The following is a 17,585-nucleotide window of genomic DNA, read 5'->3' on the forward strand; positions in this document are numbered from 1 at the left end:
TGTACTAATATTCAGTAAGCACATGAAAAGGTGTTGAAGCTCGTAAGTGATCAGGGAAATAGAAATTAAAACCACGATGAGATACTGTTTCCCACCCACTAAAAAGGATAAAATTAAAGACTGATTACACCAAATGTTGTTGAGAATGTAGAGCAGTTAGCTCTTTCTTTTCTTTTCTTCCTTTTCTTTCCTTTTTTCTTTTTCTTTTTTTTTGAGACAGGATCTCGCTCTGTCACCCATGCTGGAGTACAGTGGCACAATTACATCACAGCTCACTGCAGCCCCAACCTCCTGGGCTTAGGTGATCCTCCCTTCTCAGCCTTCTGAGTGGCTGGGATTACAGGTGTGGGCCACCGTGCCCAGCTACTTTTAAATATTTTTGTAGAGATGAGTTTCCCTATGTTGCGTACGCCGGCCTCAAACTCCTGGGCTCAAGTGATCCTCCCACCGTGGCCTCCCAAAGTGCTGGAATTACAGGTGTGAACCATTGACCCCAGCCTCAGCTCTGTCGCCCAGGCTGGAGTGCAGTGGCGTGATCTCGGCTCACTGCAAGCTCCACCTGCCGGGTTCATGCCGTTCTCCCCCCTCAGCCTCCCTAGTAGCTAGGACTACAGGCGCCTGCCACCGTGCCCAGCTAATTTTTTTGTATTTTTAGTAGAGACAGGGTTTCACCATGGTCTTGATCTCCTGACCTCGTGATCCACCTGCCTTGGCCTCCCAAAGTCCTGGAATTACAGGCGTGAGCCACTGCACCCAGCCTAACTATAACTCTTAAACATTGCTAGTGGGAATATGAAATGGTATAATCATTTTGGAAAACTGTCCGTTTCTTTTTTTTTTTTTTTTTGAGACGGAGTCTCGCTCTGTCGCCCAGGCTGGAGTGCAGTGGTCGGATCTCAGCTCACTGCAAGCTCCGCCTCCCGGGTTTTTTTTACGCCATTCTCCTGCCTCAGCCTCCCGAGTAGCTGGGACTACAGGCACCCGCCACCTTGCCCAGCTAGTTTTTTTGTATTTTTTAGTAGAGATGGGGTTTCACTGTGTTAGCCAGGATGGTCTCGATCTCCTGACCTTGTGATCCGCCCGCCTCTGCCTCCCAAAGTGCTGGAATTACAGGCTTGAGCCACCGCGCCTGGCCAACTGTCAGTTTCTTATAAGTTAAATATATTTCTAGCATATGACCCAGTAGTTCTGTTCCTATTTGACCCTAGAGAATGAAAATATATTCACAAAGAGACCCATATATGAGTGCTAAAGTGGTTTAATTCATAATAACCAAGAGTTGGAAACAAGTCAAATTTCTGTCAACAAGAAAATGGATAAATAAATGTGGCAGATTCATAAAATGGGATACTAGTCAGTAGTAAAATTTTAAAAATGAACTATCGTTATGAGCAATAATATAGCTGCCCTTCATAAACATTATATAGAGCAAAAAAGCCAGACCCAAATGAGTACATATGTATAATTTCATCTGTATATGAAATTTAGAAACAGCTAAAGCCAATTGAGGTAGAAATCAGAATGGTAGTTGCTTGTGAGGGTTGGAGATCAGGATTATAAAAATGTTCTCAATGAGACCAGGCATGGTGGTTCATGCCTGTAATCCCAGCACTTTGGGAGGCTAAGGTGGGTGGATAACTTGAAGTCAGGAGTTCGAGACCAGCCTGGCTAACATGGTGAAACCCCATCTCTACCAGTATTACAAAAATTAGCCCATATGGTGGTGCACACCTGTAGTCCCAGCTACTCCGGAGGCTGAGGCACAAGAATCACTCAAACCCAGGAGTTGGAGGCTGCAGTGAGCCGAGATCTTGGTGCCACTGTACTCTAGCCTGGGTGACAGAGTGAGACAGTCTCAAAGAAAATGAAAAAAAAAAAATGTTCTCTGTGTCAGTTGAGATAATGGTTACACAGACATAAGCATTTCTAAAACTCAACAAATTGTACATTTTAAGATCTGTGTATTGTACTGCATGTAAGTGTTACCTCAGTAAAAGATTAGTGTAAATTTTGAGGACGTTTGCTCATTGATTTAAAAAAATGTATATGTATGTATGTGTATATATACATATCTCTCTGAAAAACTGTGTTTAAATTAGTGCTAAAATACTTGTTTTGCCTTGGTTACATGGAAGTATTTTTGGATTTTTAGCAATATCTGTTAGGGAGAGTTTTACTTCTTTTGTATAAAAGCACCCTGTGCACATAAAATTAATATAATTTGTATTCTTTTTCTCCTGCTAAAAACAAAACAAATGTCTAACAGTACAGCTATCAAAAATTATTTTTGTTTTTATTTTTTGAGATGGAGTCCGACTCTGTCACCCGGGTTGGAGTACAGTGGTGTGATCTTGGCTCATTGCCACCTCAGCCACCCAGGTTCAGGCAATTCTCCTGCCTCAGCCTCCCAAGTAGCTGGGACTACAAGTGTGTACCCCAGGCTAATTTTTGTATTTTCAAAAATTACTTTTATACTATACTGTTTACATTTCCTTTTTTTTTTTTTTTTTTGGAAAATTTTTTCTGTAAGCAACAACTTTCTTTCTTTTTGTGAAGTGGCATGATCATAGCTCACTGTAGCCTTGAACTCCTGGGTCCAAGTGATCCTCCTGCCTCAGCCTCCCCAGTAGCTGGGACTACAGGCACGTGTCACTGCGCCCAGCTAATTTTTATTTTTGTTTTTGTAAAGACTGGGCCTTGCCGTGTTGCCCAGGCTGGTCTTGAACTCCTGGCCTTCAGTGATCCTCCCTCCTTAGCCTTCCAAAGTGCTGGGATTACAGGTGTTAGCCACCGTGCCCAGCTATAACAAATTTCAGTGTAAAGGGAAATCTTAATTTGTAGCAATTGAGCTATTAAGATTTTCCAGGATTCTTGGAATTAAAGCATTTTTCCCCCGTTCTCTGCTGCCAGTTGTTTGAGTTTTCTTGTGTTTTGTTTTAAGAGACAGGGTCTTGCTCTATCACTCAGACTAGGGTGTAGTGACAGGATCATAGCTCACTGTAGCCTTGAACTCCTGGGATCAAGCAGTTCTCCTGCCTCAGTGCATGCAACCATGCCTGGCTAATTTTAAAATTTTTTTTGTAGAGACAGGGTCTCCCTACTTGCACAGGCTGGTTTCATACTCCTGGCCTCAAGGGATCCTCCCACCTCGACCTCCCAAAGTGCTGAGACTTAGAGTCATGGGCCACCATGCCCAGCCTCTGCTACTAGTTTTGAACATGAAATAAATACACTGAAAGCATACTTTTCAATAGCTAAATTTGCTAAAATCTGAGACTATAATTGTAAATATAGGAAACCCTGCTAAATTAGAGTTTAATTCAGATCTCCGTAGTTCTTTTTCATACCAGTGACTCACTAATTAAATTAAAATTAGATGAACTGCCTAGGTGCAGTGGCTCACACCTGTATTCCCAGCACTTTGGAAAGTTGAGGCAGACACAATCACTTGAGCCCAGGAATTTGAGACCAGCCTGGGCAACATGGCAAAACTCTGTCTCTACAAAAAATAGAAAAATTAGCCAAGAGTAGTGGTATATGCTTGTAGTCCCAGCTACTCGGGTTGCTGAGGTGGGAGGATCGTTGGAGCCTGGGAGGTGGAGGTTGCAGTGAGCTGAGCCGCCCCTGCACTTGCACTTCAGCTAGAAGTGAGAAAAAGTAAGACCCTGTCTCCAAAAAAGATGAACCATAAAGGCTAGGATTGTTTTTGTCAAGGTATGTATTTTCATAAGCCATTCTGAGCTCTCTAACCCACTTCATCTTCCAAGAGATACATGATCTCTTTTATTTGAAGCTCTAAGATTAGCAAAAGGAGAGTGGCTGTATACTAATGATTAAAAATGAATGAACAATTTTTGCTCTGCCAGGTAAATAGTTTTAACTCTAGAAACCTAATTTAAAATCACTAATACACTATTTCATGTTTTCTTAATCTTTCTTATATATCCTATGTATTGTTTTTTCATTTTTCCAGTTCACCTTAATTATGTTTAAAGCTTTCTTTTTGAATTTTGCCTTTTTGTTTTATCCATGAAAATTATGTGGAAAAATTTCGATAGTCCTGTTGACCTTTTTTTTTTTCTTTTTCAGTTGGGGGTCTCCCTCTCACCCAGGCTGGAGTATAGTCGCATGATCTCGGCTCGCTGCAATCTCCACCTCCTGGGTTCAAGCGATCCTCCCACCTCAGCTTCCCAAGTAGCTGGGACTACAGGCATGCACCACCATGCCAGACTAATTTTTGTCATTTTTAATAGAGATGGGGTTTCATCATGTTGCCTGGCTGGTCTCAAACTCCTGAGCTCAAGTGACCCACCTGCCTCAGCCTCCCAAAGTGTTGGGATTACAGGCATGAGCCACTGTGCCTGGCCTGACCTTTTTTAAACCAAAAAATTTATTTATTACAGGAATCAGAATGTATTATGTCACTATTATCTGTTAGCATTAAGAATAGTGATCAAGTTGAATTGTGTATGAATTTCCTATTTACATACACTTTTATTAATACTACAATGGTTCTGCTATGATTGAGCAGGAGCGAGTTCAGAAGACCTTTCCTCACCCAATTGATAAATGGGCCATTGCTGATGCACAATCTGCTATAGAAAAACGAAAACGAAGAAATCCTCTTTTACTGCCTGTGGACAAAATCCATCCTTCGTTGAAGGTAACAAAAGATTAAACATTGGTTGGGGGTTGTTCTTTATAACAAATAATATTTTATTTCTATATTTATAAAGCATTAATGTAGCATGGTCTGTGTTAGTGTGTATATGTGTGCTTGCATGTGTATACTTGTACATACGTGTCATATAAATATGTATACAAAATAATTACACTGGTGAAATTTGCTTTTCAAACAATATTAAAATTATTAATAGTGATAATGCATCAGTATTTTTTTGTGGCATCTTTTTTTTTTTTTTTTTAATAGAGACAGGGTCTTGCTGTGTTGCCAAGGCTGGTCTCAAACTCCTGGGTTCAAGTGATCCACCTACTTTGGCCTCCCAAAGTGGTAGGATAAGAGTCATGAGCCATCATGCCTGGCCCATTGTGGCATCTTCCAATGACTGCTACTCTGACTGATTCCTATGTAGTAGGCCATGATTCTCAGCCATTTGTTGATTAAGAAAGTGCATAATGTCAGAAGCTACTGTGAGTTCAGAGCAGAACTGTTTTTAAAATTAATTTGTGTTATTACAGATAATTTTTTATATACTGGAAAAGTGGGCTAGGACCTAATTTGCCTACTAGATGCATATTAGTGCATAGGGCAAAATATGCTTGATGTATATGGATTTTAAGAGTTTTGTAGCAAATTCAAGCACCCCGCCCCCCTGCGCACTCCCCCACCACACACGCACACACACTTCCTCTCCTCCCCTCAGTGGAAACTACTGTAATTAGGGGATACTGGTTTTAAAACAGGGTCCTTGAAGATAGCAGATATTTTGATATTTGTCAGATGAGTTTTGATTAATGTATTAGGAGGCTTTTAGTGGAGTGCAACCCAAGATTAAGATCTGTTGTTGTTTGATAAAAGGCAGAGTTGTTAGATTAGATGTCTCTTAAAAGAAAAAAAGCCCCCAATTCAGGGACCAGAGATTTATTTTATAAACTACATTTAGACATGTAGTTAATAGAAAATTTTTTTATAAGCAAGGATGTTAATTAGGAATTTTTTAAGTGTTTAATACTTGACAGTGCTACATTTTGCAATTAAATTATTTATTCTTTTCACAGGAAGTGTTAGGGTACAAAGTGGACTACCATGTGTCCCTATATATTGTGGCTGTACTAGAATATATCTCAGCTGATATTTTAAAATTGGCTGGTAATTATGTTTTTAATATCCGGCATTATGAAATATCTCAGCAGGACATTAAAGTGTCAATGTGTGCGGATAAGGTAAGTGTTACAAGGTATTTAAACTTAACTTGAATAGCAACTATACTCATTTCTGCCTCAATCTTTTTGTATACATTATTAGATAAGTAATTTTTATACTTGCTGGTACTGGAAGAGAGAAAAATCCTGCCTTTACAGAGTAACCATGATATTTCCAGGTTTTTAAGCATATGGCAGGATGTGGGGATCTCTTTTTTTGGTCAAGAATCTTTTACTTACAAGAAAAAAACATCCAAGGCCTCAAACCAATTTAAGTAGTTTGAGTTTTATATTTTCAGAAAGAGAATATATAGAGTTCTACTCAGGTACTTTAAGTGTAAGTAATTTTGAAGACCCTACTTTGGTTTCACAGCTTAGCTTAGTGAGGCACAGGGAGAGAGAAAATTAGGCTGCAATGCTGAAGTTACTCCCCTCTGATCATTTTTTTGTTTTTATATCTGTCTTCTTTCCTGGCTATAAGCTACTTGCGGGAAGAAATTGAGTCTTTCATATTATTCTGTACTCCTTTTCTCACCTTCTTATTTTTATTCCTGTTTATTTATTTATTTGAGACAAGGTCTCACTTTGTCACCCAGGCTGGAGTACAGTGGCACAATCTCAGCTCACTGCAACCTTTGCGTCCCTGGCTCAAGCGATCCTCCTGTCTCAGCCTCTTGAGTAGTTAGGACCACAGGCATGCATCACCATGTCCAGCTGTTTTTGTGTTTTTTTGGAGAGATAGGGTTTCACCATGTTGCCCAGGCTGGTCTTGAACTCCTGAGTTCAAGTGCCTGCCTCGGCCTCCCAAAGTGTTAGGATTATACGCATGAGTCACTGCACCCACTGAAGCTATAACACTGAATAAGATTGCAGTCCTTGTATTAGAAGGTATTTATTTTACTGCAAAATAAAAATAAACAGATAATTACAGAACAACATGATTAAAACTATTATACTATTAAGTCCAGGGTACAGTGGAATGAACTCTAGCATGGGTGAGGCCAGAAAGACTACAAAGAAAATGCCTAAATGAAGCTCTCTCAGGGTGAACAACCTCCAGGACCTAGCACATGTCGGTGGTTCTCACCCTTGACTGCGCATCAGAATTAATAGAAAGCTTTTAAAGAATGCTGATGCCTGCATATCACCCCCAGAGATTTAATTGGCTTGGATTGGATCTCCAAACCTCAGTGTTCTTTGAAAGCATTCCAGGTAATTCTGATGTGCATTTATAATGACTGAGACCCATTGTACGATTCCATAATTTCAAAAATGACTTTTCACTTACATCGTGGTAGCAGTTCCTTGTTATCTCTATTTTGACTTCTAAAATTATGGCTACTTTTTTTTTTTAACTTTGAAAATATCTTAGACTTATAGAAAAGTTGAAAGTATAACAAAAAGTACACCCTTGCCACTTGAACCATATGAGAGTAAGTTGCCAACATAGTGTGTCCTATAAACAAGAACATTCTGCTACATTACCACAGTATGACTGACAGTCAAAATCCAGAAAATGAATACATTTGATACATTATACCATCTAACTTTCAAACATCATTCAAGTCTTGTCACATATCCTAATGATCTTTTTACCAAAATCATTCATTCCAGAAGCATATATTGTTTATGTGTCATGTATTTTTATCCTCTTCAGCCTGGAATAATTCCTCATTCTTCCCTTAACTTTTTTTTTTTTTTTTTTTTAAACATGGCAAAGCAGGCCAGGCATGGTGGATCACACCTGTAATCCCAGCACTTTGGGAGGCTGAGGCAGGCAGGTCACTTAAGGTTGAGTTCAAACCAGCCTAGTCAATGTGACAAAACCCCGTCTCTACTAAAAATACAAAAAAAGTTGCTGGGCATGGTGGCACATGCCTGTAATCATACTTACTCAGGAAGCTGAGTCACGAGAATCATTTGAACCCAGGAGGCAGAGTTTGCAGTGAGTTGAGATTGGGCCACTGCACTCCAGCCTGGGCGACAAAGCAAGACACTGTTTCAGAAAAAAAAAAGATAGTAAAGTTGACTTTATTCAAGGGAGGCCATGGCAATAGGCACAGGGACCACTGCAGTGTAATCCCATGGTTGGGGAGAGAGACATTAGAATCAACTCTCCTCCCTTAAGTTTTATAACCTTTACACTTTTGAGGGCTACAGGTCAGTTATTGTGTAGAACATCCCTCAATTTAGGTTTTCTCTGTTGTTTTCTATTGGTTAGAATCAGGTAATGGTCTTCTTCGGCAGGAATATCATAGAAATTGTGCTGTGTTCTCATTGCATTTTCTCAGATGGCACACAGGCACATGATTTCGTTGTGTCTCATTAGTGGTAGTGATGTTGACTGATTACTTGATTAGAGAGTTATCTGCCAGGCTTCTCATCTGTGAAGTTACTCTTTTCCCTTTTGTAATTAATAAATGAACGTTTTGTGGAGTATTTTGAAACTGTGTATCTTATTCTTCATCACACTCAAATTTGTTTATCTTCATATGGACTAATGAATTATTATTTTATTCAATGGGTCGTAATCTGTTATTTCATTATTCAGATGTTGCAGGCCAGGCACCATGGCTCATGCCTATAATCCCAGCACTTTGGGAGGCTGAGACAGGTGGATCGCTTGAGCTCAGGAGTTTGAGACCAGCCTGGGCAACATGTCTCTACAAATAAAAAAAATTAGCCAGGCGTGTGCTTCTAACTATAGTCCCAGCTATTTGGGAGGATGAGGTGGGAGAATCACTGGAGCTCGGGAGATTGAGGCTACATGAAGCCTAGATCACGCCACTGCACTCTGTCTCAAAAAAAAAAAGTTTCAGTTGTTCCAGATTTGGTTATTAGGAGCCCTAGCTTGGTTTTTCTGTTCCTGTCATTATTTGAGCACTTTCTTTTCTTTTCTCCTTCCTATTTATTAATTTATTAAATTATAAATTGACAAATTATAGTTGTATATATTTATGGAGTACAAGGTAAGGTTATGATTACGAAGACAATGTAGAATAATTAAATCAAGTTAATTAACGTTTATTCAAATACTTATTTTTTGTGGTGAGAACATTTGAAATTTACTCTTAGCTAGTAGAATGATGGTTATAAGGCTAGGAAGGGTAGATGGAGTGGGAGAAATGGGGATGGTTAATGGGTACAAAAATATTGTTAGAATGAATGAGATCTAGTATTTGATATCTCAACAGGGTGACTACAGTCACCGATAATTTATTGTATATTTTACAACAATTAAAAGAGTATAATTGGATTGTTTGTAGCACAAAGAAAGGATAAATGCTTGAGGTGATGGAGACTCCGTTTTATTCTGATGTATGCATTATATGCTTGCATTTACCCCATAAATATATACACTTACTATGTACCCACAAAACTTTCTTTTGAAAATTGAAATGACAAAAAAATTTACTTTTTGCAATTTTGAAATGTAAATACATTATTATTTACTATATTCACCATACTGTGTGATAAATCTTACATAAAAGACCCGATTCCTCCTAATTGAGGTTTTGTCCCCCTACCCTGCAGCCTCTGGTAACCACATTCTATTCTGCTTCTATGAGTTTGTTCTAGATTCCACATGTAAGTGAAAACACATGTGCATTTTTTGTTGTTTGTTTGTTTTTTGTTTGTTTGTTTTTTGTTTTTCTTTTTTGAGATGGAGTCTCGCTCTCTTGCCCAGGTTGGAGTGCAGTGGCGTGATCTCAGCCCACTGCAACCTCTGCCCCCCAGGTTCAAGCAATTCTCCTGCCTCAGCCCCCCAGGTAGCTGGGAGTACAGGTGCCCGCCACCACGCCTGGCTAATTTTTGTGTTTTTAGTAGACAGGGTTTCACTATGTTGGTCAGGCTGGTCTCGAACTTCTGACCTCGTGATCTGCCCGCCTCGGCCTCCCAAAGTCCTGGGATTACAGGCGTGAGCCACCACACCCAGCTTATTTGTTTTTGAGAGCTTGAGTCTCCCTCTGTCACCCAGGCTCACTGCAGCTTCAAACCCCTGGGCTCAGGCAATCCTCCTGCCTCAGCCTCACAAGTAGCTAGAGCTATAGGCACCTGCCACCATGCCCAGCTAATTTCTAAATTTTTGTAGGAATAGGGTCTTGCTATGTTGCCCAGGCCTGTCTGGAACTCCTGGCTTCAAGTGATTTTCTTGCCTCAACCTCCCAAGACACTGGGATTACAGATGTGGGCCACTGCACCAGGCCATAAACTATTTTTTTGAATAAGTCATTCCTTTATTTGAAGCATTTTTCTGTATCCTAAATCTTCACCTTTTGAGAGTTTTAAAAAATCATGTGGCAGGATTTTCAGATCCCCTTGTTATATTGCTTTTAGACTGATTTCTAAAACTGAAGACAATAGTCCAGATTTGGTCTGACCAACAGAGTATATTGAAATGCGCTTACGTATCCTTTATTCTATATGCTATTCTTTAATAATTTCAGCATTAATATTTTGGCACCATGTTACTCTGTGTACTTATTGAGTCTGCAGATTTCTAAACTCCCGAGGACTGTTCCACATGAAGTACCATTTTGTTATGTCTTGGATTTCTCCAACTTGTGCTGTTGATTTTTTGTTGTTATTGTAAGAATGAACGTGAATTTATCCCTAGAAAATTTCATACTGTTATTGAGGCTATGTTCCAGCATATGTAGACATTTTAAAAATTGAATTTTCATTCAGCATTTTAGGTACTCTACCCAGGTTTTTGTAATGTGTACAAATTTGATAAATCTTGAATTAAAATTATTTAGTAAAAATGTTGAAAAGGCCAGGTGCCTTTGAATCTGGGAGGCGGAAGTTGCAGTGAGCCGAGATCGCGCCACTGCACTCCAGCCTGGGTGACAGAGCGAGACTCCATTTTATTTTATTTATTTATTTTTTGTTGAGACAGAGTCTTGCTCTGTCGCCAAGGATGGAGTGCAGTGGCACGATCTTGGCTCACTGCAACCTCCGCCTCCCAGTTTCAAACGATTCTCCTGCCTCAGCCTCTCAAGTAGCTGGGATAACAGGTGCCTGCCACCATGCCTGGCTAATATTTTTGTATTTTTAGTAGAGATGGGATTTTACCATGTTGGACAGGCCGGTCTCGAACTTCTGACCTCAGGTGATCCACCTACTGCAGCCTCCCAAAATGCTGGGATTACAAGTGTAAGCCCCCACATCCAGCCAATACTCTATCTTAAAAAATATATATGTATATAGAAATATATATATATTCTATATATATAGAAAAGGATTATATAAGAAGTGAGATTTCTAGCATATGTTATTAGTGGCATTCTTCTAGGTTAAAAGTTACCACTTTTCTTCATTATTACCTTTTATTAGCTATTATTTCACATTTTGTTTAATTCATGGGTCAACAAACTTTACCTATAAAGGCCCAGGGGATAAACATTTTAGGCTTTGTGCACCATACGTCTTTTCTTGCATCTACTCATCTCTGCCCTTGTAGCATGAAAGCAGCCATAAATGAATTAGCGTGGGCTGTGTTCCAGCAAAACTTTATTTACAAAAACAGTCTGTGGGCTGGATTTGGCTGGTAGTTTGCTGGTCCTTGTTTCAGACATTCCTGTCATGATCCCCTACTTGTCACAAGAGACTGTCATATGCTTAGCTAAAATCCAGATGACTTGGCTGGGCATGGTGGCTCACGCCTGTAATCCTAGCACTTTGGGAGACCAAGACTGGCAGATTGTCTGAGCTCAGGAATTCGAGACCAGCCTGGGCAGCATGGTGAAACCCCATCTCTACTATAATACAAAAAATCAGCCAGACGTGGTGGCGGTTGCCTGTAATCCCAGCTACTCAGGAGGCTGAGGCACAAGAATTGCTTGAACCTGGGAGGCGGAGGTTGCAGTGAGCTGAGTGCCACTGCTCTCTAGCCTGGGTAACAAAGTGAAACTATGTCTCAAAAAAAAAAAAAAAAAAAAAAAAAATTCCAGATGACTTGATTTGTGGGTCTGGTTATGTAACCGTAAGTAATAAGATTGTATGACATGATGTGATCTTAGTATATCCAAACTGATTTCTAGAGATCACTAGTTCAAGAGCTCACAAACCATCTGTTTAATAAATTATTTGAATACATGGTTTCTAGGGGTATCTTTAATTTGCCAGACAGAGAACTTGAGAACAAACCCTATTTCTTTACATTTAAAAATAAAAGCAACATTTGACTATATGAGGTATTCTAGCATATCAAAGATTGCTGAGAATTAGATAATCATAGGAAAGAACCATAGAATTTAAGTTCTAGTATATATGTCATTATTAAGGAAAATAGTATTTAAACTGGAAAAGTTGAACATATAAATGCTTAAGAAGGAAATTGATGTGTAGGAAAGGTAAAGGCCAGGCACAGTGCTTCACGCTTGTAATCCCAGCACTTTAGGAGGCTGAGGCAGGAGGATATATTGAGCCCAGGAGTTTGAGACCAGCCTGGGCAGCATAGCAAGACTTCATCTCTACAAAAAAATTTAGAAAAAGAAACAAAGAAAGAAAGGTGAGACACCCTGGAGAATATAGCAAGACCTTATCTCTACTAAAAATAAAAAAATATATTAGCTGGGCATGGTGGTGCATCCAGCTACTTGGAAGGCTGAGGTGGGAGGATTGCTTGAGCCTGAGAAATTGAGGCTGTACTGAGCTATTATTGTGCCATTGGGCAATAGAGGACAAAAAAAAAAAAAAGAGAGAGAGAGAGAGAGAGAATAAGAGGTCACAAAGCTGCTCTGAAGAAGCTTAGCTCACCAGATCTAGATGTACTAGCAGTTGAGTTCTGTATTTTCTTTTTAACCTATTGAATTATCCTTTTTTTTTTCTGAAACAAACTCTTCGCTCTCTCGACCAGGCTGGAGTATAATGGAGTGATCTTGGCTCACTGCAACCTCTGCCTCCTGGGTTCAAGCAATTCTCCTATCTCAGTCTCCTGAGTAGCTGGGATTACAGGCATCTGCCACCATGCCTAGCTAATTTTTGTATTTTTTTTTTTGAGACGGAGTCTCGCTCTGTCGCCCAGGCTGGAGTGCAGTGGCCGGATCTCAGCTCACTGCAAGCTCTGCCTCCCGGGTTTACGCCATTCTCCTGCCTCAGCCTCCTGAGTAGCTGGGACTACAGGCGCCCGCCATCTCGCCCGGCTAGTTTTTTGTATTTTTTAGTAGAGACGGGGTTTCACTGTGTTAGCCAGGATGGTCTCGATCTCCTGACCTCGTGATCCGCCCGTCTCGGCCTCCCAAAGTGCTGGGATTACAGGCTTGAGCCACCGTGCCCGGCCATAATTTTTGTATTTTTAATAAAGACAGAGTTTTGCTGTGTTGGCCAGGCTGCTCTCGAACTCCTGACCTCAAGTGATCTGCCTGCCTTGGCCTCCCAAAGTGCTGGGATTACAGGCATGAGCCACGCCTGGCCTTTTTTTTTTTTTTTTTTTTTAAGACAGAGTCTTGCTCTGTTGCCCAGGCTGGAGTGTAGTGTACAATCTCTGCCCACTGCAACCTCTGCCTCCCGTGTTCAAGTGATTCTCCCACCTCAGCCTCCTGAGTAGCTGGGATTACAGGTGCATGCCACCATGCTCGGCTAATTTTTTGTACTTTTAGTAGAGACAGGGTTTCGCCATGTTGGGCAGGCTGGTCTCAAACTCCTGACCTCAGGTGATCCATCCACCTTGGCCTCTAAAGTTCTGGGATTAGAGGCGTGAGCCACCCATGCCTGACCAGAAAAATCTGAAGCTACCAGGAGTGGGGTATGAATATATTTTCTCTTTCATGGTAGTATTACTCTATCTGTTTCAAGAGCTAGCTCTCGCTCGCTCTCTCTCTTTTTTTTTTTTTTTTTTTTTTGGTGACAAGGACTCACCTAAGCTGGAGTGCAGTGGTGTGAACATGGCTCACTGCAGCCTCAACCTCCAGGGCTCAAGTGATCCTCCTGCCTTAGCTTCCTTTGTAGCTGGGACCACAGGCTTGAACCAACACCATGCCTGGCTATGTTTAAAATTTTTTTGTAGAGGCTGGGTCTCTCTTTGTTACCCAGGCTGGTCTTGAACTCCTGGGCTCAACCAGTGCTCCCACTTCAACTTCCCAAAGTATTGGGATTGCAGATGTGAACCACTGCATCTAGCCTGACTCTACTTTATTGTTCATGCTATAAACATGACCAAAAAATGCTTTACATGTCTAATAGTTTATAAATACATATAGTACATGTATGCTCTTTAAACAGTTATCTTTTGTGTATTCATTGTATGTCAGGTGCTTTGGATTTTAAGACGAAAGCACTGTGTTTTATCTTTAGATGGTTACTATTTAGTAGGGGAAAAGACAGAACAGAAATTTTAATACAGTTGGCCCTCTGTATTCATGAGTTCTGTATCCATGGATTCAACCAGCCACAGATAAAAAATACTCAGGAAAAAGAAATTCCACAAAATTCCAAAAAAAGCAAAACTTGAATTTGCTATGAGCTGAGTGCTACATTTAATCTATGTGAATGAAGTGACATGTAGGCATTGTATTAGATATTACAAGTAATCTAGAGATGATTTAAGTAGACAAGAGGATGTGTGTAGGTTATATGCAAATAGTATGTGATTTTATATAAGGAACTCGAGTATCTGAGGATTGTGGGGCTATGGGGTGGGTACTGGAACCAATCCCCTACAGACACCAAGGGATGACTTTATACATTAGGTGCTTCTACAGGAAAGATAGAAAGTTGCTAATCAAGGGCTAATGCTAGTGGAAGAGATTCTGGTAGGGAGTCAGGGAGAGTTTGGAAAAGCTATCCAAAAAAATTATATTTGAGCTAAGTGGTGGAAAAATGGGTAGAGATTGGTTAGGTGAATAAATGAGAGTTGGGAGGGGAGGGGAAGTAAGAGAAGACATTCTAGACAGAGGGAAATAGAGGGAACTGACCAGATATAAGGGATATTTCTTAGTTAGAGTCAACAGGATTTGGGAACTGTATGGATACAGGAGAGAAGTTGGAAAAGCGGTAAGTCTAAGGTGATGCACAAGTTTTCCAGTTATGAAGACCAAGTAGGTGACGCTGTTTAATTAGTGATTCTGAGAGTGTACACATACAGGTTTTTTAAGACAGGCAGAGATATCTAGCGAGCCTTAGGTAACATTTGTCTAGGATCCGGAGACATGCTGAGGCTACAGATAAACACTTAGGAGTCATTATCATCTAGACAGTAATTGGAAATCATTTAAGGGAATGAGCTCACTCTGAGGAATGATATACCATTCTGTCAGTGTAGCAGACGTTTCAGACTGGTGACCTTCTAGTGAATAGGGTCTCCAGGTTTGTTATTTAAATTTTTGAATTATTTGCCATCTATTTATATTTACAGATGTAAAAGTTTTACATAAAAATGTAAATCCCAGACTTTTCATGAAAAAAGAAAATCAGAATGCCTAACAGAAAATCTGGCACTGAGCGGCACACTTCCTCTTTAGGTGCGTGCACCTTCCGGTTTGCCATAATTCCCACTGCTTCTTGTATATTATAATGTTACTTGCCTGACCCCTGTAGCATTTAAATTCAGGAACTTTGGTATTATGTGACCAAAAGAGTTTTAAGAATGGAAACGTGGAATGGGTGGTAGAGAAGGTAAGTCATAGAGAAGGAGGCCCCACTGACAGAATGGTGTATCAGAAGCCAAGAAGAGAAAAATTGTTTGGGGGGGTTTTGTATGTGTTTTTTCTTATTTAGAGATAGGATCTCATTCTGTTACTCAGGCTGGAATGTGGTGGTACGGTCTTAGCTCACTGCAGCTTCGAATTCCTGGGCTCAAGTGATTCACTTCAGCCTTCAGAGTAGCTAGGACCGCAGGTGTCTACCACCATGCCTGGTTATTATTTTTTTTTTACTTTTGGTAAAGGCAGGATCTTGCTGTATTGGCCAGGCTGGTCTTGAATGCCTGGCCTCAAGTGATCCTCCTGCCTCGGCCTCCCAAAGTGCTGAGATTGTAAGCATGAGCCACCATGCCTCACCCTGAGAGTTAAGAGTTTTAAGAATTAGAGAATGGTCAGCTGTGTCAAAAACTAGAGAAAACAAGTAGGAAGACTAAAACACACCATTAGATTTGACACTAGATCAATAGTGAGAGCAGTTTTAATATAGTAATGGGCTTGCTAAGTGAATGGGAGCAAGAAGTTATAGCTAGCAAGTATGGCCTACTCTAAAAGGGTCTCTGGTGGGGAAGAGAAGAGGGTGGTAGCTCTTCTGTGTGTTTTTATGTCTCATGCCTTCCTTTATTTTGCATGTCTGTTTGAAATCGGATTTCATCACCAAATTCCCTGTGTAGCCTGACTGGTTTCTTTAAAGTTAAAAGTGGCTGGGAAGTGGGGATGATGGTCTTCAATGACAGGAAGGTGGATTGCATGAAGTAAGCATTGGGGAAGGGAGGGATTTGAGAGTGTCACAGAACATGAGATTAGGAAGGTGGGTGGGAGTTAAATTATGAATGGCCTTTATCCTAAAGAAGTTAGGATTTTATGTAGAAGGCAATGAAATCCAGTATCATTTTAATGTATCAGTTATTTTTAGTAACATGATTTTAAAACTGGGGTTGGGAAGACTTGTGGCAGGCAGATCAAATTATGAAACTTGTATATCCTTGTAAGAGATGGTGATTGTTTAGTAGAGTAATCTAAAGCCTGCAGTAAGATGGAGAGAGCTGACCAGATTTAAAAGATGCTTATAAGATATTTCTGAGTTAGATTCAAAAAGATTAGGAGGGCAGAGTTCATGTTTACTTTATTAGCGTATTTTACCAACATGTGATACAGTTTATGGTGATCAGTAGATGTTTTTCAGAATGAACGAATGAATATCTGTTATTGTGTTGTCAGAATTTCCTCTCATCCCTTTGAAGTTTTTTTACTTTGAAGTTTCCTTTTCAGGGTATACCTTTTAGCTGAACTCTCTGAGTACTTTTCACTCAGTTTTAAATATATAATTAACTAGGTCTAATCATTTTTTTAAAAAAAACTATTATTAATTTTTAAATGTATAGTCACAGCCAGGCACGGTGGCTCACACCTGTAATCCTAGCACTTTGGGAGGCTGAGGCGGGTGGATCACTTGAAGTCAGGAGTTCAAGACAGCCTGGCCAAGAAGCCCTGTCTCTATTAAAAATAGAAAAAAAAATTAGCCAGGCATGGTGGCGTGCACCAGTAATCCCAGCTACTCAGGAGGCTGAGGCAGGAGAATCGCTTGAACTTGGGAGGCAGAGGTTGCAGTGAGCCGAGATCACACCACTGCACTCCAGCCTGGGTGACAGAGACTCTGTCTCACACACACACACAAAAAAGTATAGTCATCTTTCTGTTTCTGTTGATTTACAGCTAGTTCTTGCCTGTTGATTGACCTGAGTCTGTGGTACCATCTTTACTATTTCTGAAAGAAGTGGTTGCTACTACAATTTAAGCATCTGTGGGATGTTTGGGTTTAGCAAATGAACATAATAGCAGTGGTCATTGTAGTAAATGTGCATCAGAAATGCATCGCACTGATCTATCGTGTGCCTCTACCACAGTAGCATTTCACTTTTCTCCTTTTAACCCTGCTTAAATATATACTATCATCCTTACACTATGGCAAGGAACTACTATGTTGAATACCTACTATTTGCTAGACATAGTAGTATGCATTTTATATACATTACCGCAGTGAATTATTCTTATCAGTTA

At 40.2% G+C, this 17,585-nt stretch overlaps 1 protein-coding gene across 1 annotated transcript in view; it reads left to right on the forward strand.

Moving 5' to 3' along the window:
* Positions 1-17,585, forward strand: part of SOS2 (SOS Ras/Rho guanine nucleotide exchange factor 2) — a 115,762-nt gene that overhangs the window by 28,178 nt on the left and 69,999 nt on the right. Inside the window, 2 exon segments of the mRNA XM_033188088.1 lie at positions 4,532-4,663; positions 5,740-5,904. Coding sequence (XP_033043979.1) covers positions 4,532-4,663; positions 5,740-5,904 — 297 coding nt within the window.

This window comes from Trachypithecus francoisi, unplaced genomic scaffold, assembly GCF_009764315.1.
Source record: "Trachypithecus francoisi isolate TF-2019V2 unplaced genomic scaffold, Tfra_2.0 Lachesis_group3, whole genome shotgun sequence".
NCBI lineage: Eukaryota > Metazoa > Chordata > Mammalia > Primates > Cercopithecidae > Trachypithecus > Trachypithecus francoisi.